General features: G+C 43.4%; 2 protein-coding genes across 2 annotated transcripts; both read right to left on the bottom strand.

The window, feature by feature from the left end:
- Positions 1-268: 268 nt before the first annotated feature.
- Positions 269-2,582, bottom strand: LOC308332763 (uncharacterized protein). The gene is made up of 4 exons (XM_080788823.1): positions 2,556-2,582; positions 2,106-2,206; positions 1,578-1,707; positions 269-745 (listed from the first exon to the last, which is right to left on the bottom strand). Exons 2-4 carry the CDS (start codon positions 2,203-2,205, stop codon positions 457-459), a joined length of 519 nt encoding a protein of 172 aa, XP_080644949.1. The 5' UTR covers position 2,206; positions 2,556-2,582; the 3' UTR covers positions 269-456.
- A 2,625-nt stretch (positions 2,583-5,207) lies between these two features.
- Positions 5,208-23,645, bottom strand: nploc4 (NPL4 homolog, ubiquitin recognition factor). The gene is made up of 17 exons (XM_080789877.1): positions 23,447-23,645; positions 21,181-21,261; positions 16,755-16,864; positions 15,330-15,575; positions 14,420-14,468; positions 14,209-14,303; positions 13,984-14,107; positions 12,896-13,075; positions 12,086-12,172; positions 11,450-11,521; positions 10,939-11,065; positions 10,048-10,208; positions 8,906-8,977; positions 8,423-8,515; positions 7,951-8,067; positions 6,869-6,971; positions 5,208-6,066 (listed from the first exon to the last, which is right to left on the bottom strand). The coding sequence occupies exons 1-17, from the start codon at positions 23,459-23,461 to the stop codon at positions 5,903-5,905; spliced, it is 1,896 nt and encodes a 631-aa protein (XP_080646003.1). The 5' UTR covers positions 23,462-23,645; the 3' UTR covers positions 5,208-5,902.
- Between the last annotated feature and the right edge of the window lie 862 nt (positions 23,646-24,507).

Raw genomic sequence — 24,507 nt, 5'->3', positions numbered from 1 at the left:
CAGTTAAGACTGAGGTCAGGGTTAGCGACCTATGTGGCCGGTTAAGACTGAGGTCAGGGTTAGCAACCTACGTGGCCAGTTAAGACTGAGGTCAGGGTTAGCGACCTATGTGGCCGGTTAAGACGAAGGTCAGGGTTAGCGACCTACGTGGCCGGTTAAGACGAAGGTCAGGGTTAGCGACCTACGTGGCCGGTTAAGACTGAGGTTAGGGTTATCGACCTACGTGGCTGGTTAAGACTGAGGTTAGGGTTATCGACCTACGTGGCTGGTTAAGACTGAGGTTAGGGTTTGGGATAGTGTTAGTTCGGAATTATGGGAGGTCAGATCCATAGCACCTCATTCTTTGAGTGACAGCTAAGACAAAGTGATTAAGTTTGACTCTTTAACGGAAGTGTCCCTTCTGTGAAATCAGAGATGACATACCGTAATATCATCTCCTGATCTCCAGTTCACGTCTCAAGCCTGAGAAGCTCCCCCCGGTTTCTTGATTCGACGGACCACAACCCTATTCCTCCTTCCCTGTGGTCTGTGTCCCTCGTCAGTGGGCGTAGCATTCTCCTCCCCCCCTGGTAGCAGCCCCGGGGGTCTCGGTTCGGCCTTGGGTGGCGCGGGGCTTCTCCCGGCCCTCACGTCGTCCACGAAGGCCTCCACGCCGTCAAACTTGGTGGTCAGCTCGCCAAGGCGCACCTTCAGCGCATTGAACTCCGTGTACAGGTCTCCCAGGGCATCCGATAGGGGCTGAATCCTGTGGGCATGTGGGACAGCACAGGCAAAGAAAACATTGGAAGAAAACAACATGGAAGTTAATTATCTGTTTTGGTGACAGCTATGTGTGTCCCTGGCTGGCTGTGTACGTCCCTAGCTGGCTGTGTCCGAGCACGAAAATAGCGTTTAGTTTTCACCACTGTATATACTGTATGATGCTTTCAGGTGTGACAGTACAGTACAGTACTGTACAGTACAGTACAGTACAGTACAGTACAGTACAGTACAGTACAGTACAGTACAGTACAGTGACCCCCTGGCGGCCCCCACACGTTAACTCTGTCATTTCTCAACCGTTTCGGACGCAGGGCGGCTCGCCGGAACTGGCACGGCCCCCTGGGGGCATTCCTGGGACCCCCCCGGGACCCCCACACAGAGTTCAGAGCACCACTCACTTCACACAGGTGTGATTCTTTACTAATAAAGGATGCACCGAAATTCTTGGCCGATACAGATGTTTAAAATAACATGTTAGCCGATACTGATACCGATATATAGATTTATTTAGTTTTTGTTGTTTTTATTTCCCCATTTTGTGCCAGCCAGGATAACAAATACATCTTCAATACAAGAAATAAATGTTTCAGAATCTACAGCAACATAGCAGATAATAAATATCGGCTACCGCTACTGCCATCGGTGCATCCCTAGAAAAAACCTGTAGTGGACTATTCAATTCTTAGAGGGAAAATTAATAAATAAATACAAAATTGGATAATGAAACAAAAAATGTAATGTTAAATGAAACAATATTTAATAAAAAGAAAACAGAAAACTGGCGATGAAAGCAATAACAGAAGACCTTCACTAACCTTCCATAGTCGGGCAGCACAGTGCCATGGTCATGGAGGAGCAGGTCTTTAACCTGCGTCATTATGGCATATTTCCAGTTGTCTAATACCAGGGTGAGGTTGGCACATCCTCTGGTGTTCACTTTCTCAGCTAGAGGCAGGGGGGGAAAGGAAGAATTAACCATTCCACCCTACATACCCCTGCCCTAACCCCATAATTAGTAAGGCATTTGCCAAGTCGGACTTTTAAGCTGCCCTGTGTGCTTCTAACCTGTTTGCTGCTTAGGTGCTTAGGTGTCCACAGAATGTTTTAACTGTTTTTATTCTTATTTGTCTTTTACACTGCACTTTGAGATTTGCTTCAAATGTAAAGTGCGTTATAAATAAAATGTATTATTATTATTCTTATATGTCGTCTCTGTTTCACATTTGTCTTCACCATTCACCATTTTACTTTTTTTTATACAAGTTTTCCACCCGACAGTGACGATATGCAACAAATAAACAAAACATGTTGTGACAATCAATTTATGTGAAGTAGTGACTCACCTTCAGCCTTATAGTCCCATTCTGAGTTTTGCTGTCTCCTCTGTTTCTGAGCAGCACACAGAGCCACCAGCAGGAGTGTCAGAGAAAGGGCAATCTTCATCCTTAAAAGCATATAGTACATTCACATATTCTGTACCAAACTGTAGTCCAACTGCACTCAAAGCCAGAAGTTTTAACAGTGCTTGAAACTTAATTTAATCTAGGGCTACAACTACCATGTATCGATTATTTTACTAGGGATTATTCTACTGATTCAGATTTTTGTATAACCCACTAATTTCATAAGTCTGATCAACACTTAAGGGCTATTTTGTTTTCCCCAAAAATGTATGCATTTCTTTAATAAATGATTATAATTTATTAAATTAAATTAAATCAATTAGTTGCATCCCTAATTTCATCTTTATTAATGCATCAGTGGAACGAATGGCAACAAAAGACATGCTGTACCTGAGCTAGCTGAGGATGCCGTCCTACAAATGTCCCACAGTCCTGAAACACCCCCAGTGTTATCTACCCTCTGGACTAAAGGGGTGTGTCCTTACAAATCTCCACACACAAAATGCACACCAGAAGACATGACATCAGCCGGAAAACACTCACCATGACCTGGTTATTATAATGATCAATTCATGAAATGAATTGTAGGCTATGATGTTTGCATCATGTGGTCCCCATTAACTTCATGTTTTGAGTGCTTGGTGTGTGTGTAAAATGAATGCTTTTGCTTAACACCGACAGCCAACACCTAAACCTAGACCACGTTCAAAGAGAGTACAAGTACAGATGAAATAGTCAGAGCAGATAATGTTACCATTTTTGACTCTCCTATGGGGCCCAAGGAAACCGGTTTGATGTTGAACACTCACCTCCCCTTCAGCATTCCTGGCCTTCATCTGTTGTCCATCTGTAGCCTTATGGTGAGAAGGTCCGGTGTCCGTCTCACAACCCCACTCTGTCTCCTCACCCCACTCTGACCCCTTGGGAAAGGAGGAAGCTTTAAAGTAAGGTTGACATAAAAGCACAGGAAGGAACCTGTTCAGTTATGACTGGATGGATTTCGCAGTCATTTTTACAAGGCAGTAGAATCATACAGTATATCCATCCGAACTTCGGACACTTATGACTCCTCCACTCCAGTGGTATGGTATGACCATTGGTATGACCATTATTGCCTGTCAATGAGGTGCTCAGAATAGTGATCCTTTCCACACATGAATGCCAGGTGAAGAACAAAGGGGAAAATCTGTAGCTGAAAACCAGGTTGAACTCTATCCAATGCAGCTCCAGACATTCATATCTTTTTTTAAAGCAGCATATCAGCAGTTAATGCAATCCCAGTATCTCTGTGCACCAGTAATTATAATCAATAACCACAAGCAACAAATGAGGCAAAAATATTTCTCAATTATAAGAATTATTTTTTAAATTTTATTTCAAATCCAGGTCTACAGCATACAAGTTTCAGGGTCCCCCAGTTAGCTCAGTGGATGGTGAGGACGTTCATTCCAAGAGCACGCATGCTCAGCAAACTGTTCCTGGATAAATAGTGAAAACAAAACAAAAAAAAATAACCAGTCATCCTTTTGCATGACATCAGATAATCGCTCTCAACAGCTCACACAGGGGGAGAATAACAAACAAAAACTGTCAAATTAACCTATAATTGAAAATATATATATACTCACTTCTTCAATGGAATTAGTCAAGCTCTCAGAAAGAAGCAGCACTTCTCATGTCACAAATCATCAGTCAAATTTGCTGCCCATGACAACTCTGAAAGGAACGTAGTGGAAAACGTTCAATACCATAAAGAATGTGTAACAGATGTTGGGAGCTGGGGTCAAATGTATTCCCATTCATTATATACAATTACTATGTAATATGTGACGCACCTATAACAACCTGTTGAGATACTTTGCATCGGTCTACTCAATAATTATTTTAGTATTTCAAGGGGCTTGGAGGAGTTCGATGGACATGCTTTCCAGCATGTGTTTACTCATCCCACCCACATCAAGTAGCTTTCTTGTGATGATCATGTTATGCTAGAGGTGTGCAACCAAATCAGACTACCACACATGAAAACATATTTTCAAATGCAACCAAAAACAAGCATACTTATCAAAAATACTCTTCAAAACAATTTCCACTCTCCAGATGTTTAATGCTGATTGTTAATTGAGTGAACTATAGCCCTACAGTTGTTAGAACCCATTCCAAGTGGAACAGTGACAACTTTAGCTTTAAGAAAGGAGACATGAAGTGGTGAAAAACCATTCATAATGGAGTCAGTTGGAAAGGATCAGATAACTCCCACTGGAATGAGCTCAGGTTTTAGTGGATCAGGAGTAGTTATCCGCAAGAAACAAACAAAACAATTCTCATCTGAATCTGCTCATATTTAAACCCACCAGATCAACTATCCTCCCAGACCAACTGAAAATGTCCCCCTCTCCTCCAGGTCTACACAACACATTGTACTGATGAGACATGTGCAATGTTCAGTTATCTTTCTCTCCCCATGGATGACCTGGCTGTGACCGAGCATTCTGAGTGTCAAAGTCTTTGAAGGCTGAGTGATGGAATCCCATAGGGCCCCATTCACTATGGCTTGGCCCCCGTGGACTGCAGCCTGCAGTCAGGAGAACCACAGCTAAAGAGGGGGACAGAGGCCCCTTTTCCACCAAAATAACTTCTAGAACTTAGAATCCGTTCTAGATTATTGGAACCTTGGTGCTTTCACGGAACCGGCGGCCATTTTGTGGTTCCAGTTTTGAACCAACTTTTACGGAGTCTGGAAGGGCATGGCAATGTGCGGTGGTGCCTACATCATTAGCAAAATAATAAAGCCAATTAAAAAGTAGGCCACGTCTCAAAACCAGCTTCCAGTTCAACAAATCCAAAAAGCTACAATTCCGTCAAAACTCTAAACCAGGTGAATCTCAAAACATTCTGCAATTTCTGGGCATGTTGCTTTTAACATTACCTTTAAAAGTCTGGGATTTGAACTGTTACAATTCTTTATATTCTTTTTCTTACCATTTTCTAAATTCATCGGTTGTGAGGGACAGCGAAAGGAGACCGAGTTCTATTTAAAAAAAAAAGGGAAAAGAAAGAATCCTGACTGAGCAAACTCCACACTGAAGATCAAACAAATCCAAACTAACACTACAATTGGATAAAAAAAAGAAGAAAAAAAAGTCTTAATTAAATAACAGTATCATTCCTCAAATGTATTATTTACACAACAGGTTTCCAGAATACATTGTGAAAGAGGGGCACTGATGTGAGAGAGAGAACATCCAAACACTTAAGTCTTTGCTGTTATCCTGAGTCACAGCAACATTTATTTGAGCCATGAGTGATTATTCTTTTTTTGGGGAAGGCAGGGTGTTGGGGGGGCATGGAAGAGGGAGAGGAGCCTTAGCCAAAGTGCTTTACCTAAAACGTACCCCACCACTCTCGGGAGCCACTGGAGAGAGGAATACAAGCACACAAGTCATCAGTTTTTTTTTTTGTCATAGAATTTGGTGTAAACGAGTGCATCCTTTTTGCGCTTCTTTATTATACCCCCGAATCAGTCCGTGTGAGATGGAGAGGACAGAGAGGCTGAGCGATGACGGGACAGGGGCAGAAAGAGAGGAAACGACATCCAAATCTCAACAGCGGGTCCCGATTCGATCGATGGTGGTGTGAGAAGAGCAGGAGGGCCGGGGCAGTGCTCGATAACGCTTGGAGGGATGAAGGAAGGGCTTCGGAAGCAGGGGGGTAGAGAGGGGGGGCATGGGGGGGCTTTAACCGCGGGGAAGGCTGCACATTTCGCAATGCTCCGTGCCAGGCTGGTTCATAAAGGTGCAGTGGAGGCAGGACCACATGGCCGAGGACGAGGCGGGGACAGACGGGCCGCCGCCCATGGCTCCGTACTCCAGAGAGCTCGAGGGCTGTCCACCTACCGTGCCTGGAGAAGGACAAGACAGCAAGTAGAAGTGCATTAATAGCAGAGTATCTGCACTTCTGCAGGTCAGCAAATTACATCAAAACGATGTCATCGGAAATCCATGTCAGTCCTAGCAATGCCATTACCAATGCAAGGTGGCTTTCAGGGTTTGGTTGAAGCAGAGTAATATTGTAAGAGAGTGGCGACACTAGCGTTGTCTCCCATTGTAACAATGGAATGCGGAAGTGCTCATTCTATCTCAATGATACTCTCCTACTCTACACTCTGGGTTGAAGTAGCCTCGTTCCCAGCCTTAAGGACTATTCATACTCCAGTTTTAGGTGATAAGGTGACCACCGAAAACTACAATGTCATGCAGTGGTGCTCTGTTTTTTCTAAACCGTTTCAGTGGTCACCTGATCACCTAAAACTGGAGTATGAATAGGCGGCCTTTACTCATCTGCTTAGACAAAAGCCTGGTCACGACCTAAGGCAGTGAGTGTTCTGCCAGAAGTGTCGGACCAGATACAGTATTTTTCGACAAATCACAACACTTGTTTCAATGTAAACCAGTGCTCTGATTTTTCTTTTACTACAAATTGGCAGCCGCACGGCAGTGCGCCGCGTCCTGTTGGTGCTTATGGGCGGCACTTCACGGGCGTCGATACTGTGCTGCAGCGCAGCCTGTTCACAGCCTTTGTGTTGCCCTTTATTCTGTAGCTCTTTCATCAGCTGCCCTTCCTACATCGTCTCTTATTCTGTAGCTGTTCAGTCAGCTGTCCTTCCTACATCATCTCCTTCATCTGTCCATATTGTGACTTACTGCACAGCTGCTCGATGGTGGCCCACTGCTCAGACTTCTTCCATGTCTGGGCCAGTTCCTCGTTGGAGGTCTTCACTGCATCCAGCAGCAGACCAATGCTGTCCTGTAAAACAAACAGACATGATGTTTCAGATTCAGAGTTGAGTCCATGGCTAACTTCTCCCTCGCTACCAGGGGTTTACTGTGGATTTCATAGCTAGTGGATCGCTACGTCACGTGCAATCTAGCAATCGCAGATTGAAATAACCTCTTTAATATGTAGGCCTATTTATTAACCCACAATATAATGTATATCAAATGTTATTCCATTTACTTGCACTTCGCTCCAGCAGCAGCCCACCCCTGCTCATTACTAGCAACCAATATATAAACTTGCCTTTCCTTTTGAGGCGTGAGACTTTGTTAGCTAAATAACACCACTTGCAACTCATTCTGTGACAGTTAAAATAACATATTGTAGTAATTAAGACATGCAATCAATGTTAGTTCTACAACTTTAAGGCCAAGGAATTTAAGGAAAGAAAAAAGATTACATCATGATAAATGCTGTAGAACGTTTATGACCATGGCAGGGAAACAAAGTCAAACACAGAAAAATAACATTAAATGAGCGTGATGCACTGACAGAAGTTTTTGATACTCTTGGAAGGTTGGTGAAAGGCCAATCTGAAATGTAACCAGCGCATACATAGCGACTAAGGAAAATCACCTTGACAACTCTCCCCCTATAGTAACCAATTCCAGATTGGAGAAATATGTGGCCATGATCTAATCGTTGAGCGGCACGACTAACAAAAACATCGAGCAACAGCGGGTGTCAATTTACAAGAAGTCTACAATGATTAGAGAATGTAGAAGAATTGTTATTTTGATCAACGTTTGCCTGCTATCTCTCCTATGACCTATGGTACCAACACCAATACAGCACATCTTATTCAACGACAACAACATATTTATATACATGTCAATGGATCGGAGAGGCTAAATGTCATCAAATGGTGGTCTGTGGCTCAAATAAAAAATGCAGAATAAATAATGGACCTCGACATGAAAATGGTTGAAAACCTTGATTTTATACTTACACTCAGAGGCATGACCTCGTTGGTGACCAAGAAGAGAAGCAGATGGAAGTCTGAGACGATATTCAGGAATACCGTGGAGGAGCACTGGGACAGATATGTGGCTAAACTGTGGAAATCCTATAGAAATGTACACAGACACACACACACAGACACACACACACACACACACATCAATCAGGATTATTAAAAAATCACACCATGCTCAAAAAGCAATTGCAATACAGAGTGGACCTTTGTTTATCTGTACTGGTTTAGAGTTGTTAAATCTAATTATGATAACACCACATGCCCGTGGCGCTGTACAGTCCAACGAGGACAATCTAAGACGAATGATAAAACAAGATGTCTTCCATATTGTCAATTTGAGTGCGAATCTTCAAGCGTGTGCTGGAAAGGTAGTTGAGTAGGTGACGTGCTATAGGTTAGGTTAAGCAAGGTACTGTGTGTGCGTGCTTGTGTGTAACTTGGTTACTTGTGTCTCTCCCAGGATGTCGCGGTTCTCGAAGGGGAAGCGTTGTGTGGAGGAGAAGGTGAACTGTGGGTCCTTGGGGAAAGTGGTGGTAATCTGTGGCACAAGAAAAATCATGTTAATCGTTCATAGACCGTAAGTAAAGCCTGACTTAGTTTTGCACTAACACTGAAGTATTAATCAGTACATTGCAGGCACCCACAACAAAATCACCAAGGAAGGAACGCTCCTGGAACTAATTTGTACACACTTTTAAATATGGCCTTAATCACGGTTACAACAAAGAAACCAAACGACACCGGCTGTCCTTTGATCCTCGGTCAGACTAGAAAATCTAACCTCAAGCTGAGCCTGCCCTGCAAAGAATATTATGGAAATCAAATCTGAATACACAATCGGAAAACGCTTCACTCTAGCTGTGCTTAAACTATTATGAAATTAAATTTAACAAAATCTTTCGAGAGCACAGAGTTTTCTCATACTCACATCTATAATAAGATACTCCACAGGAAGAGGCCGAGCAAGAAAAGTGACATCATTTCCAAACTTGTCTTTGTCCTGTCGGGTGGAGACAAACATGGGTTAACTGCACATGCATAAAACTGAATGACAGACTGTTAGATACATGTCGACGGGAGGGCTATTTATACCGTCAGTATACAACTGGGGGCTTAAGTGGTCAATTCAGGTTTGACTAGGGGCTGGGCTAAACTGGGGACGGACCAGAACCATACCGCGGGCGGAGCAGAACGGAAGCAGCTAGGTGGCTACACCGACAATTCGTCGGCCCCCCTGGAGAGTTCCGTATTTACCGTTTTTGTTTTCCTCTGAAGGCGAGGCGAAGGGCTGTGTGCGAAGGGCTGCGTAACCCCCGCTGGCACGCGGAAAAATATAGCACTTGCGAATAAAAAAAAAAGATTCACGCACTAGCTGCGCACCACACCCGCACTCGGTGTAGCCGGGTTCCACTGATTATAGAGGCAGCGTACCGTTGCAGACTCCTGCAGACTCCGCTCCGTTCGCAATTCTGCGCCAATTCCATCCCGAGTGTAGCCCAGCCCTAAGAGGTCCGTCCCTCTGTGGACTGCTTTAACACTTTGAGAGCCGCCATCTAGTGGTCATGTACTAGGTACTTCAGCGCAATGATTCACATCAACGGTATATGAGCCCCGCTTCCGTGTGTGTCACGCGCTTCACAGAGACGAAACCGAAAGCACATTGTAGTCTAGCAGCCGGCGATGTTGTTTATCTTTTGCCAGAAACGGTAATACTGTATGTCGGCCGTGATGCGACCAAAAACCACTATTCACATCTGAACACCGGATGGATTTGACAAAAGTATTTGAGATTTTTTCTGAGAAAACAGGCAGAAGAAAATAAATCATAACGAGTGGATTCCAATGGGGTGAGTGCGCATTTTGCCTTGTGCCTGGAGGGACACTGAAGGTTGCCTAGCAACCTGGGCACAGTAGAGGTATTGGCTTCTGCCGGTCGATTTTGATATAAAGCGATAACTTTTTGGGTTTGGATATCAAAGGGTAATTATTATAACCTGCGGTGCCGTGGGTTATGGCGCTGGCTGGCGCCAAGGGTGTTAAGCAGCCATCAAGCCAGCTGATGATGCTTACCTTGAAGAAGACGTCTGGTACATACTGCTCAGGACTGGACTCTTTAGCGTAGCCCAGCTCTGGAGCGTCTCTGCAGGGCAGTAAACATTCATCTCTCACCAGAGCCATGCACTGGTTGGACACCTGGTAGCCTTCAAAGTGCACCTGGTTGTCTGGACCGCCTGCAGGCGAAATTGAAATTGTAGGAAGGACAGCTGACTGAACAGCTACAGAATAAGAGACGATGTAGGAAGGACAGCTGACTGAAATGACGATTTTTCTTTTTTTCTAACTTTTGTTAGCTTAACTTTTGGTTGAGTGCATTGTGAGTACATTTCACCCTCTATCGTCAGTAAAACTTCTCTCTCTAGATCGTCCTCAGACGAGCCTTCTATCGTCTACTTCAGTACTACTCAAATGGGCGCTGAAATGAGTAAGTAGGTTAATGTATAGAACCTACTCAAGAGTATGGCACACCTTCCAGCCAATCACAGCACCAATTATGGCGCCATACATGGTCATTTTTGGGCGATTCAGTCCTCAACTTTTATTAGTTAGATATAACGCGAGAGAGAGGGTGATATCTTTGTGCAGGTTATTTTGTGGTTATCCGTTTATAGTGCCTGTTTCTACCAGGCAAAAAGCTTGACTAGAACTACCCATTGCAGTTCAATGCAGTTAAGTGCAAGACATTTTTACATTGTAGAGTGAGAGTGCACAGAATCGCCTCAAATCCTAGATCACCAACATTACAGAAACCAGCAGTAGGTCACTGTCAGATATACATAAATGCACAGAAAAGTTCACTGTGGTCAGAGAGGATCAGATAAGGTTGAGCTGGTGTTGGTGTAAGAACAAGAGGACAGGAGCAAAGAGATAGGAGGCGGGAGGACTCCAAAAAGATCAATTTACCTGTTGCCAACACTGTAACGAATTTAGAGCCGAAATGCCCGTCTCTGGAGAGCCTGCAGGGGTTTGACTGTTGATTCTGGAAGAATCCCGCCGTGATGCACTCCTCGGCACTAAGGTAGTACGAGTCCTACCCACAGGATGGACAACAAGCATGTTGATGCGAGTCTTATGAAACATGTGCTGATGTGAGTCTTATGCAAACATGTGCTTTTAGTTGTATCCAGGGATGTGCCGATACGATCAAGTGATCGGATATCGGGCCGATCACGTCATTTTCAAATGATCGCAATCGGATCGGGAGCAAAAGAATCGTGATCGGGACATCCCTAGTATCAATATTAAATCCATATCATGATATTAGACTATTGTACTATTGTGACATGGCACATGGTCACATGGTTCTATAAAAATGTAAATATCTGATCGTGATAAATCGGTATCGGCACTCAAAATCAAATAAAAGCACAAAATAAAACATGAACGGGACATCCCTAGTTGTATGCATGCTCACCTGGTTTCTACTGTAGCGAACGGTGCCTAACCTAGTATCCTCCGAGATCAGGTCTGTGAAAATCCACCCCACCTACATGCCACAGGAACAACAAAATCCATCAACTAACCATACATACATAAGCAAAAAATGTAGTTGAGGAGACATGTGTGTGTGTGTGTGTGGGGGGGGGGGGGGGGGGGGGGATCACACATGTTGTATGACCTACGTTGCCTGCAAAGCATATGGAAGATCTTAAGAGCCACAACTGTGTGAAGTCTGCGGAATTCGGAGAATGTCTACATATTGATGAAGGCTTTACACAACAGAAGAGAGATGCTGGTTGTCTATGACCAAAAGTGGCAAGGAATGGTCAGGATAATAGCAGCTAGTACACACCTGGCACAACCGAACATAACATTACTCGTCTTTTAGTTCTACTGGATCTGTTCTCCACTAGACCCTCCCTAACATTTTAGTCTAGATTGTTGAAGAAATGGTCAATACGCTCTTAGTCTTACTTTTAGTAATCATAACTTAGTTTTTGTTTTGTTCGTGAAATAAGGTAGTCGAGGAACATTTTTCGTCATGGTTTTAGTTGGAAGAAATCAACACTGTGAGATAGAATACAGAGGACAGAAAGAAGAGCAGTCCAACCTTGCACAGGCCCAGCTTGGCAGCGATCTCCTCCACAGCTGCAGCCTTGGGGTCCTCCAGCAATTCAAGGGTGTTCTGAGTGCCGGCCTGAAAAAACAGAGTGAAAGTGCTGAAATCCAACACATTTAAACAGTAAAATGTGACTGAATATGACCGAGAGAACGATGAGATGAAGTTGAACAATAATTTCAGATGTTGACTGGTGCGACATAGGGCTAAAACAGTGGCTCCCTGGCGTGATTTCTTTTAACAATCACACAATATCTGCAACTATACAAACATTATAAATATATATTTTTTAATTTACAATATCAGTGCCCACTCATTACCCAATACAGAGGCACATTCTATACCCTAAATATATACATTTTATTTTGCATAAGTACATAAAAATAAACATACACAGTGATGTGAAACAAACTGCTAAGTTTGTGTGAACTCAGTTATTGGTAGAAACGGCATAATATACTGCCCCAGTGTGGCTGAATACATTCACTACAACTTTACAGCAGTAGCAGTGCTTTTGGACATCAATACGCCTTTGGTGCCTGCTTAAAGCCAATTAAAAAATCTATATATTATATTATATTATATATATATATATATATATATATATATATATATATTCACAACAGTAATACCCGATTTATACTTTGTTGCATGCCGGTGTCCCGCACCCAAAAGCCATTCTACAAGCTCACAACACACCACCGCTTGTAGAGCGGCTATTTTCGGTGCACAAAAACCTGTGCGTGCAACAAAGAGTAACTCACCCTTAACGTTTACACCGAGTGAGTAACAAGCGCTCACCTGTGGAGGCTCATAGATAGCAGCCACTTCTGCTCTGATGCCCAGAGGGATGTCTTTGTGCTCCGTGTATCTGCCGTACAAATATCCCATCCTCTGGCTCCCCGTCTTTCTCCAGAAGTCCAGGAAGCGATCGGCGATGGTGTGGTTCTCAAACATGATGTTGTCCACATGTCTGTATTTCTGACACGATTACAGGGGAGACGAAAAATCAAATGACACTCTTTTGATCCGTCTCATCGTCTTCCAAACGACAATGTCACAATTTAAACAGACGACATGCACAGGCGCGCGAGCACACACACACACACACACACACACACACACACCTAACGTTCCCTAAATACAGAGGCAGGTTACGCAACAGTCTCTTCCAAAGTCTTATGTATCGAAGGTTTGTGGGTGAGAGGACAGAGGAAGCGATTCTCTGTTGTCGAAGCTGACATGCATTCTCACCGCCATAAGTCACATTTTGTTGCTTAGTCAAATATTTCACGTCATGTTGTGGGTGGGTGCCCGTTTGCGTACCATGTTGGCGCTATATTGATCATTTAATATTCTATACATATTGCTATGCAAGGGGAACGGCGCAAAGTCGGCAGAAGCAGGCTTCGCATTGCTTGCCGTTGGCATTTCTCAACCGCTCAGGAAAGCCTCACGGAACTCAAGTCTGCTTCAGATGGCGTGCCTGCCATGTCAATGTTTTTACCTCAAAAACAACACTTGAAACTGAGCGTTTAAAGATGACTCTGGAAGGCATTCATGGGACACAAAAGGTACCTAGGTGGCATTATTTACTGTAATGCCTTGGGATGAGAATATGTTGCCTGAGGATTGAGACTTGAACCAACATCTGTGTGGAACCCACAACTTTATGGGCCAGTGTTTCCCCTACATGTATATGCATGATTGTGTGGTGGGCCACCACACAATCATGACCAGCCACCACACTATGATTTTTAGTAGGCAAATAACCGCAAAACAAAAATGTTGCGCGTGTGTTTACAGATCCGACTGATCTGATGTGTGCATGCGTGAAAGCTCCCCCACACTATCAGCTTCTGGCTAGGGGGAACAACGTGGGCACATACCTGTCTGTTGAGGGTGATGGCACTGGGCTGGCACTTGGTGCAGATGCCCTCCGGCCAAGGAGGATGACCTTCACAGCCTGACCTGATCTTACAGGTGATGTTCTCTAGAGCTGCAAACTTCCCTCTGTGTGTGAAAGAGCATACATGTAGAACTTCACAACATAGGATGTGAGATCATTTGTATTAGCAGGAACACACACACAAAGATATACGGGTGCTACTCACTTGTCAGATCCACCGGTTATCTTGCGGATGTAGGCATGGAATGACATGTACTTGACCGGAGGGTCCAGATGGTTCAGATAGTCCTCATCGAAAGGCTGGCCAGAGAAGGCAAATCAGAGAACGGCCAGGGAAACAAAGCCTCGTCGTCTTCAAGTGGAATTGATACTGACACTGTGGTTTGTCAAGCAGGGAACAATAAAAATACACTTACCTCTAATGGTACACAGTGTACACACTTTCCGAGAGCACCATGTCGACACCTGCAAGTAAGACAACCTTGTTTGACTTGGCGAACGATTCCATATAACACAAAGGTTCCATGCTAAGTTCCTGCTCACATCGCCAGTGCAGATATAAGCTGTTCAATCTAGTCAGAGTAAAAACGACATGTACTGTATCCTTTCTGTGTGGAGTTTGCATGTTCTCCCTGATGGAGGGGAAAGGAAATGGTCGTTATAACGTGTTCCTTCCACATGCTATGTCCGGCTGGGGAAACTCTCCCCTGTCAGGTGAAAAGAAGCAGCTTGGAATCCTCATGCATAGAAGGAAGTATGAGGTCAGTCCGCCCCCCCCAGGTTGGCAGAGGAAGTGTAGCACCCAGGATTACATTAGATATTTGACACTTGGTGAAAATATGGGTTGTAAAATTGTGGGATAACAATTTTTATAAAAACATGTACTGTGAAGTCAGTATAACTACAAGAAATTATGTTTTATACTCGCATAATAAGAGTCCGTACTCTGTACACAGTATCAGACGACGAAAAAAGTTACTTTGAATATCAGCCAGCCAACAAAAGTTATGAATTAGCCATAACCACCACTAAATAGCCATGCAATGCTAGTATATCTTGTATTCTCTATTTTGGAGGATGTTTTTATTTAAACTTTCAGCCATGATCCCCCCCATCCGCTTTGTTGTGCTAAATATTTCTTTGGATGTTTGTTTTTTACTTTCCTTTTATTGCTGCTGTCTCACTATGGAGACAATGTATGTAATGTAATGTTATGTATTGTCTACCCTGATAATGACAATAAAAACAATAAGTTGCAAAGAAAAAACCTTTAGCTATAATGACATATAGACACGTGGTTAATTGGAGTGTAGATATGCGTCTTACAGCTGTGGATCTTTGTTGCGGTAGATCTTGCCGTCCTGCTTGGCCAGATACTGATCGATCTCATCTTCAGGGATCTGGGGCGCCGAGTGGGAGCGAGGAATCAGGGAGGAGGAGGACGAGGAGGACGAGGACGCCGATGAGGAGGTGGAGGGTAGCGATGAAGAGGAGTGAGGAGTTTCTGTGTCCATAACCTCTCCGGAAACGCCCGGGGAACCCGAGGGGTAAAGGTACAGCATATCGCCATGCCTGCAAAGGGGCACGAAAGAGAGAGTGTAGGGAAAGAAAAAAAGGTTAGGAGTACCCTGGAAATGAAGATATATTTTCTACAAGTAAGTAACAGGAGGACCCAATCAGTGACTAGGTTTATACATAGAGCCCAATCATCTGAAAAAGTGTCTAAGGCCCAAAACGCACCAATGATTCACCATGCAACCAGAGCATGTGAGCGGCGTGGAGCGCGAGGAGTGGAGCGGGTGGATTTTGAATTGAACGTGTTTAGAACCTAAACGCTTGGATTTAGTGTGTGCAGACACAGCGCATTTACCAAAAGTATGAAAGTGTACTGAAAAATTGGAACATTCATCAACGCGTGATTCGTGTGGCGACCGACAGTGCCAGCAACATGATCAAGGTATTTAACATCCTCCCTGACGTTGAAGGAGAAGTGGAGAAAGATGATGATGATGATGAAGAAGTAGTGTTGGAGGAAGAGGAGGAAATTGCGGAGGAGGAGCCTGCACTCTCGCAAAACCAAGTAGACGACTAGACGTGGTTACTAATAATGTAGAGGCTATGGTAAACCAGTACTTAACCGTGCCAAGTTTACACCTGCGATGCCCAATTCATCTGCTTCAGTTATCAAAGACGCAGTTAACGAGCATGATGATATCAATCGCCTGTCAGTGCTTGGATTATAAACAGAAGAACATGTTTAATCGCCGGTGCTGCTGAGCGGGTGGATCTGAGCGGATCGCGGAGCGCCCGTAGCGCAAATGAAGGTGAGCGCTGATGGAGCGGAGAGCGGCGTGGAGTGCAAGAGTTGCGTTGGTGTGACATGTCCTTAAAACTGTTTTGTTGCAAGGAGTTGCATTGGTGCGGTTTGAGCCTTTGGCGAATTAATTTACAGATACTTAAATGCTGTTAAGAGACTGTGGGCTCCATCTTGTGCCACCCTTATCCATTATCCCTAAACGTAGCCATTTTTTTATGAACATTTTTAAATAGTTCAACTAGTCGATCTACATCGAGACATTGTGAGCTTGAGCTTTTTTTAAATAGTAAAAAAAGGCAAATTAGTTTAGGGATAAACTAGATATATCCCTGTATGTCTAGATATTATAGTTCAGGTTTCCTCATAACTCTGCTGATCGTATATATATATATCACATGGCAACAGTCAATTCTGACAGGTTTGTGCCTACTTACTTAATCTTAAGAAGACTGAGGGTTTTGTTCAGGGATTGGATCTCGCCGGTCTTGTTCCGGTTCAGGTAAATGGAGAAGCCGTTGGAAGTGAAGCCGAACTCTTTGGCCACCTGGTAAAATAAATGGTAAATGGTGCATTTATATAGCGCCTTTATCCAAGGCGCTTTACACAGATTGTGCATCAATTCACCCATTCACACACACACATTCATACACCGATGGCGCCGGAAACTAAGCAAGGCACCAACCAGCACATCAGGAGGAGCAATTTGGGGTTCAGTGTCTTGCTCAGTTGCTCAACTCGACACTAACTCTGGGGGAGCCCTGGTTCGAACAGGCAACCTTGCGGTTACGATCCAGCCACTCTACCTTTGAGCCACCACCTCACCTGAGAGAATACAGCGTAAAAGGTGCCATTCAGTCATTTGTCTACGCCAAAATAAACTGATGCCATTTTCCTCGCAATGCAATCTAATACATCTAAGGAATGCTGCTAGTCAGGTAAAGCTGGCTATGAAGACAGAAATGCCTTCTGATATTTAAAGTTTTCTTGGAATTACTTTAATCACATGAACCCTAGCATCCAGATCTACAAGCTCACAGCACATAGCGACACAAGCTTGTAGATCGCCTATTTTCGGTGAAGAGATTTGGTGTGTGTGTGTGTGTGTGTGTGTGTGTGCCTGTGGGGGGGAGGGAAGAAGTACAGACCCGTGGGGAATCCAGTCAATTAAGTATATAGGGTTTAAGTGGTTAAGCAGGTAAGAACCCTTGAGTGTGCACCAAGAAAAAACAAAGAAATCAAAGTGTGTTATGAATTATTTATGCAAGTAATTGGCCATGCAATTCTCAGTGGGTACCGATTAACTTGACCAAGCATCTCATCAGACCACAGCTTGGCACCGGAGATGGCAGGCTGGTAAGAACAGCTCATGAGGTCATTAAGGAGCGAGACAATCTAAGAGCTATTAAAAGCCCTCCGTTCTGGCCAGACACGAGAGAGTATCCCATCATGGTACTTAAACATCACGTCCCGTCAGACACTAAATCATTCTGATGGCAAACATCCTACAATTTGCCATGTGGGGTGTAATTAATTTGAAGACCCTCAGTGGATTTTATTTGAAATGTAACAAGTCACATGCTGTAGGTGCAAGATGATGAATTATCGAGACATACAAGCGTATTCATGATGGCATCACTGGTGGGTGAAAAAGCCCATATACAATGTCAAAGGTGTTGTGACAATATGACAATAGTAGATGGTGCATTTATATAGCACCTTTATCCAAGGCGCTTTACATAGACACATTCACACACACATTCATTGATTCATGCACAAATGGTTGCGGGCACCAACCATGCAAGGCACCAACCAGCACATCAGGAGCAATTAGGGGTTCAGTGTCTTGCTCAAGGACACTTCGACACCAACTCTGGGGGAGCCCGGGTTCGAACTGGCAACCTTGCGGTTACCATCCGGCCACTCGACTCTACCCCTAGCCTCGGAAACCCAGACGTTTTTATTTCATGGAAAAAAAAGAAAAGTCTGTGACCGAGTCCACTTCAATTCGGCATAGAGTAGCGCAAACGTCGATCACTCTCTGTTGATTTCTGATCGTCTGCACCTTTGTTAAATTGACGCACACACGTACTCTAATTAATTAGTCTCATGTCGCGCAGCTCAGCTGTGGAGTAGATTTTCCCGGCGGATCCTGCCGGGAGCTGCCTATGCCATAGAAAGCATAGGTGGACCCCAGGCTACTCTACGCCTGATCCACTGCCGTACTGTAGAGCTGACTTTAAAGGAAAAAGTAAAAGGCGAGTTATTTTTTTCCATTTGCTGCTTTCTTTAATTTTAGCAATTGTAGCTATTTTTGACAGGGGACGGGGGCATTCGAACATGGGGCTAAATAATTTAGCCCCATGTTCGAAAATAATATATATATATTTTTTAGAGCAATTTCTTTAATATTTATTAATATTTACTATAGTCCTAATAGATCCCAGGAAATTTCTGGCCACAAAAGATCACAGGATCTACTGAATGTGAAGGTATGGTACTAGGGGGATGGCATACCATACTGTCTACCTACACTGTGGGGGTTTAGTAAGACTATAGTAAATAATTAAAACATAAATCACCATATTGTTTTGTGGAAAAAAACTAAAAATACATATTTAGGACCATGTTCGAATGCCCCCGCCCTTTGTCAAAAATAGCTAAAATCGGTATGAAATCGAATGAAAAACAATTAACTCTCATCTTTTACTTTATCTAGTAACAACCTAAAACATGAACCTTGGTTGTCCTTCAAACAGTGCACTGCAGTAGTTCATGAAACATTGCTCACATCACTGCAGATTTTTTATTTTTTTAAGTCTAAAAGAAAGGTTATGAGAAAGTTATGATATAATATAAATTAGAATATAAATTACCTTAATGTTTTGTTCTTTTTTATTTTTAACATTTGTCATTTAGTTTATCCTGTTTTACATTTTACATCTTTGGCTAAATGAAAATAAAGGTTATCAAATTAACGTTACACAGTATAAACAACTGACTAAATAATAACACTAACATCTTGTGTTAATTTAACACTAAATTAACAATATGGAGTTTTACTGTCCATCACAAGATGGTGGGCGAAATGGTCCGTCAAATGTTATGACACGATGGAGCATTATTGTCAATTCCTCCCATGTTCTGTCTGGGTTGCAGAAACGCCTGCAGGGCTTACACAGAAAGTCTCACTTTGCACTTCTTGTAAGTCACACTGGGCTTTTGGTCTGCCTCGATGGGGAAAGAAAATACTCCATTGATCAGCAGGCCAGGCAGCACAGCCCTGCTTTAACCAGGATACATGCATTTTTAATAACTGCAGCCGTCTGCTGCAGCCTGCAATACTCCACCCTTACCAGTCTGGTGTACCGAAATTCTATTTTAGGATTTCAAGTTGAACATCCAATGATGAGGGAATCAGACTTTTTCCAGTACCCACACCGAAACCGAGCCAGGCCAATTACTTATACATACATTATTCATACATTCATATAATCCAACTCAAATTTGGTTACGAAGAAGGATGGGCCAGAAAAATGCAGCACAATTGTATTACACACAAGCAACAGGAATATACGGTCATGGGTGCAGTGGGGTCGGTGCGGAGGATTCTGCCACTACCAGGCAAACAGCTGCGGTGGGACTATATTTAACTATGTTCAAAGCAGTGGTGCTGTCTTTATAAGCACAAAGGTCCCTGTCAAGCCATGCATTCATAACCTCGCGTCACCAGACTTTCCACCTCGGAGGGAAAGCCTGGTCTGTGTTTCTAAATGTGTGATCCGGTCTAGACCGGATGGTAAAATAAAAAACCTCTTATTCAGGTTTGTGGATTTCGTTTTTTCCGGCGTCACTTTGTTCCCCGTTTGATTTTAGTCTCGCCAGTCGCTACGAGTTGGAATAAAAGAAGGATATACCAAACAAACTATTCATAGAAGTACTTGAATAACGTGTCGGATTCATACGGCGCATCAAGGCTTTTATTGGGTAGGCCCTAAAATGATGATGCCCTGTGATCACAGGGAATTATTATTTTGGGTACTTCTAATTCCGATTTGTGGTTTCCTGCCTCAACAAACCAGTGACTACAACATGACGCAAGACCGCTCCCGACCGGATCATAGACCCGGAAATGGTATGCCTCCCAGGCCAACGCATTCACACGCATGGGGGAGGCATTCACAGTGGATGCCTCCTGTATGACAGTGGGCCATGGGGGAGGCATTCACAGTGGATGCCTCCTGTATGACAGTGGGCCATGGGGGAGGCATTCACAGTGGATGCCTCCTGTATGACAGTGGATGCCTCCTGTATGACAGTGGGCCAAGGGGGAGCACTGCGGCACTATCCTGCAGGGCTTCATGCATGCATAAATTAACAGAGTAACACTGGCAAAACACAGGTAATAAAGAAATCTAAATTGTAACACTGGCTCTAGACAACTGAATTTCACTGCAGACAGAAAGCAAGGGCAACATTGTGACGCATGCATGACATGTACTGTATATAAATGGTCAGCATTTACATAACGCCTTTATACAAAGCACTTATGCATTACATTCACAAACGCATTCATTCACACAACAGCGGAGGCAGCAAGACAGCAACCTGCACGTCAGGAGGGGTTTAGTCTTCAGTGTCTTGCTCAAGGACACTTTGACATGATGCCAGGATGAGGGATCGAACCGTAAATCTGATTCCCAGACTAAATCCTGAGTCATTGTTTACGACTATATCCAGTTGTACCACAACAAGCACAAATGTTGCAACAGTTAATGTGTTTAGCTTATGACAATTCCATTAGATGTGATCGTTATCTGTGAGCAGTTGCCATTACTAAACTGCTACATTTCCCCACAGTACCTTCTTCAAGAAGTCTTTTGAAGTCTCCCTCTTAGTAGACGGAATTTTCTTCATTCCATCTGGAGACTGTACCCGGATGATCTGAGTGAGAAAAAACAAAACACACAAAACATTAAAATCACAAACAAACTAGTACTCTGTGGTCCATCAATAGCAGACTAGCTGTAGTATCTGAGGGCTCAAATTTGATTTGATTTGATTAGACGTCATGCAAGAAAAAACAAGTTACATCATGTTCATCTAGGAGCGTCAAGGATATAAAGTGATGTAAATAGGTTTTCAATGTAATGAGTCCCAGGATGCAGGGATGGTCTTTTAGACGAGTCCCAGGGACATTTGATGAGTCCCACTTCAACGACGTTAGGACTAGGAGTCATATTTTGCCATTATTACAAATTGCAGCATTTAACTCCCATTTCATTTTATATGGATATAATGTGGTTATATTCATGTAGATAACAGAAGAAGAAATGATTATTATAACTAAAGCTATCAAAATAAACTAGAATAAAAAAAACAGTACAGTAGTGCATCCCGTGGATGCAGAGGTCGTTGTTTTATTACATCCCTTAACTATAAACTGCGTTTTGGGATGCAAAATGCACCCTATTTTAATCTCTGTCTGTATATAGACACAAGAAAGTATTCCGACTGATATTCATTGTGGTCCTTGGACTGCAACATTTTCTAAAAGCCTTGACTAATTCTGAAAAAGGAGATGGGATGTTGTTTTGTTGACACTATCCAGTATCACTATAAAACACTAACACTATCAAACATTAGCTACTCGGTCACATGGCGTTGCCATCCAGGATTAGAGGTACCAGGCAAATATGGGAATGTCTGACCCATTTTCCAACGTTGTATGATGTCACACATTTGTTTTGAGACATTCCCTGAAATAACATTGTTTAAATCATGTTTTTGACAGCCTGTTCAGAAAGAATTAGCAATTAAAAAAACACATACTCTTCCTTGCACTTCCATGTTAAATTATTGACAGTCAAAACCCCAAATTAGAAAGGTTTCATAGCGAAATATCAAATTACCACCCAGTTTTTAATACAGACATCCGTATGACCATATAAAAACTTCAAAAGCCTAGACAATTTCCCATAATTATGACATTGGAAAATCCAAGTCCACCTGAATGGCAACGCTATGCCAGTCCCAAGCTACAGCAATGGGTGAGGGCTATGCCAGGTTGCCAGTCCCAAGCTACAGCAATGGGTGAGGTCTCAGAGCGACTAAAGATAATTGAATAGTCAGTCCAGACTATGTATGAGCCTTTAGTTTGACAGACAACCTGCTCGTCAAACTACAAACACCGAGTTAGTTTGACATACACCTGCCAGTCAAGCAAGTCCAGTCTCCTACTTAATTTTGACTTGATTTACTTTGACAGTTTGAAAATAGTATAGTGGTAATCGTTTATACAATGGTGCTAAAGGGATAACACAAAAAGCCCTGAGGGCTTATTTAATATTTACATTGTGGTCCTGTCTGTGTATTCAATTCAGACTCCTACCAGTAAAACAATCAACTATTCAGACTGAATAGTTGATCGTTTCTTGATCGTCTGAATTGTTTTGAGCTTTTGACAGGTAGGACTACAGGTGCCTGCCAAAATGAATAATTCAGTTTGACAGGCAACTAGTCCTACCAGTGAGTCAAAACAATCGACTCGCATTTATGTTGACAGACACCTGCCAGTCATAACTAACCATCAACTGTCCTAGCTAGTTTGACAGGTGTCAACTGTCAGCAGTGGCGACTGGGATGACAGTGCAAAACTATTGAGCATTCTACTCCCAGCTTCAATTAGCTTGGTTTGTTTTAAAATTAAATCGGTTAACGTCAACAGAGAACAGACTATAGTGTCCACACACTACGCTAATAAAATGTCTCCATTTCAATAACACCACAAATAAATAAATACGCTTATTTGTATAAAAACAAAACGAAAATAACTAAATAACAGAGAATGCAGGTATAGCTGGTACATAGGCGGACAGTGACACAAGATTTATATGCGACGTTAAATATATAACAGTCTGCCACTGACTTTTTTCCAGAGCTAGTACGAAGCTAATGTAAGCAAGCAGGCCTCAGTCAGTCATTCTACACTACAGCTAACGATGGAAGCTAGCGGCGTTAGCACGCCAAGCTAATTCTGCTGCCTCATCACTCCAGACTTCAGGCTAATAAGCTATCTCACATTAGCCGACTCCAAACCAACACCAGTCCCCACACCTCCCGTACTTACCATGCTGTCTGCCATGTTTGTCGGGCAAATTGTTGTTCCCCGATATGTGTCGTTGTTGTGTTACAAAACAATAAGACCAAGATGTGGGCGATTAAAACGTTAACGTTTACTGTCTGTCTGTGGATTGTGTCAACGAAACTCCATCCCACAGCAACTCAAACACTGGGTGTTGCACGAATTAACGTCCGACGTCCTCGCTCTCTCCTAGCTCTCTCCCATGTCTCGAGCGGCGGTCCCACGTGGAACTGTCCACGGCTGAAACAGTCGTTGTTGTTGTTATTATGGCAAACAGCTTTTTGTTCCGCTGTAGCTGTTATCAACTATTATTATTTTCAGTGTTAAAGTTACATTATTGAGCAACATAGAAATAAAAAAGCAAGTACAAAAATGCTATGGTTTATAGAAGGATAATTTATACATTGATTAATTACTAATTCATTACTACTATCTGGTGCAACGCACAGGTCCTGGACCTGGTGAGAGCAGGAGTGGACCTGGTGAGACGTAGGAGGGGCCCGGACAGGAGTCAACCCACAGAGCCTAGTCCTTCCACACGCCAAATTGATCTACCTCCCAGTCCCGGCAGAGTTGTTCCGGAGCAACAGATTGTTTGGCCCTGGTCTTTCCCTATAATGGGACTGATCAAGGGTATCTACTGGGACCTAAGTCGGGACTTGACCACCCCGGCTGGGTCACCTGAGTGAGGGGTATGATGTTGCGAGACGAGACCCGAAACCCCGATGACCTTGGGATACGTCCCAGGTGCATCCATATGCGATGTTTTTTCGTTCAAATACTATACCAGTAAGACGCCTGACGGAGAGAAGCAACCTCACCCTATAGGGCGTGCACGCATCCGCCTGGGTGACAGCAGAATGCTGTGTACAGGGTTTGATGAGGGCCCAGGTTGCCAGATTACCTCCTGGAACTCACTGCTGCCACCAGCTGGCAGAGTCAGGTTAGGACCAGGTAGGGCTGGGCCTTAATTTTCAGGCCTGTTGAGAACTCTAGTTTTCGCCGGCTGCTGGGTGCGGCTGCACTAATAACTTTGGGGCAGGCCC

Source organism: Protomyctophum bolini, assembly GCF_963924005.1.
Source record: "Protomyctophum bolini genome assembly, chromosome: 18".
Lineage (NCBI taxonomy): Eukaryota > Metazoa > Chordata > Actinopteri > Myctophiformes > Myctophidae > Protomyctophum > Protomyctophum bolini.
Note: the sequence above shows the minus strand (reverse complement) of the source record. Positions and strands in the feature narration are given on the sequence as shown.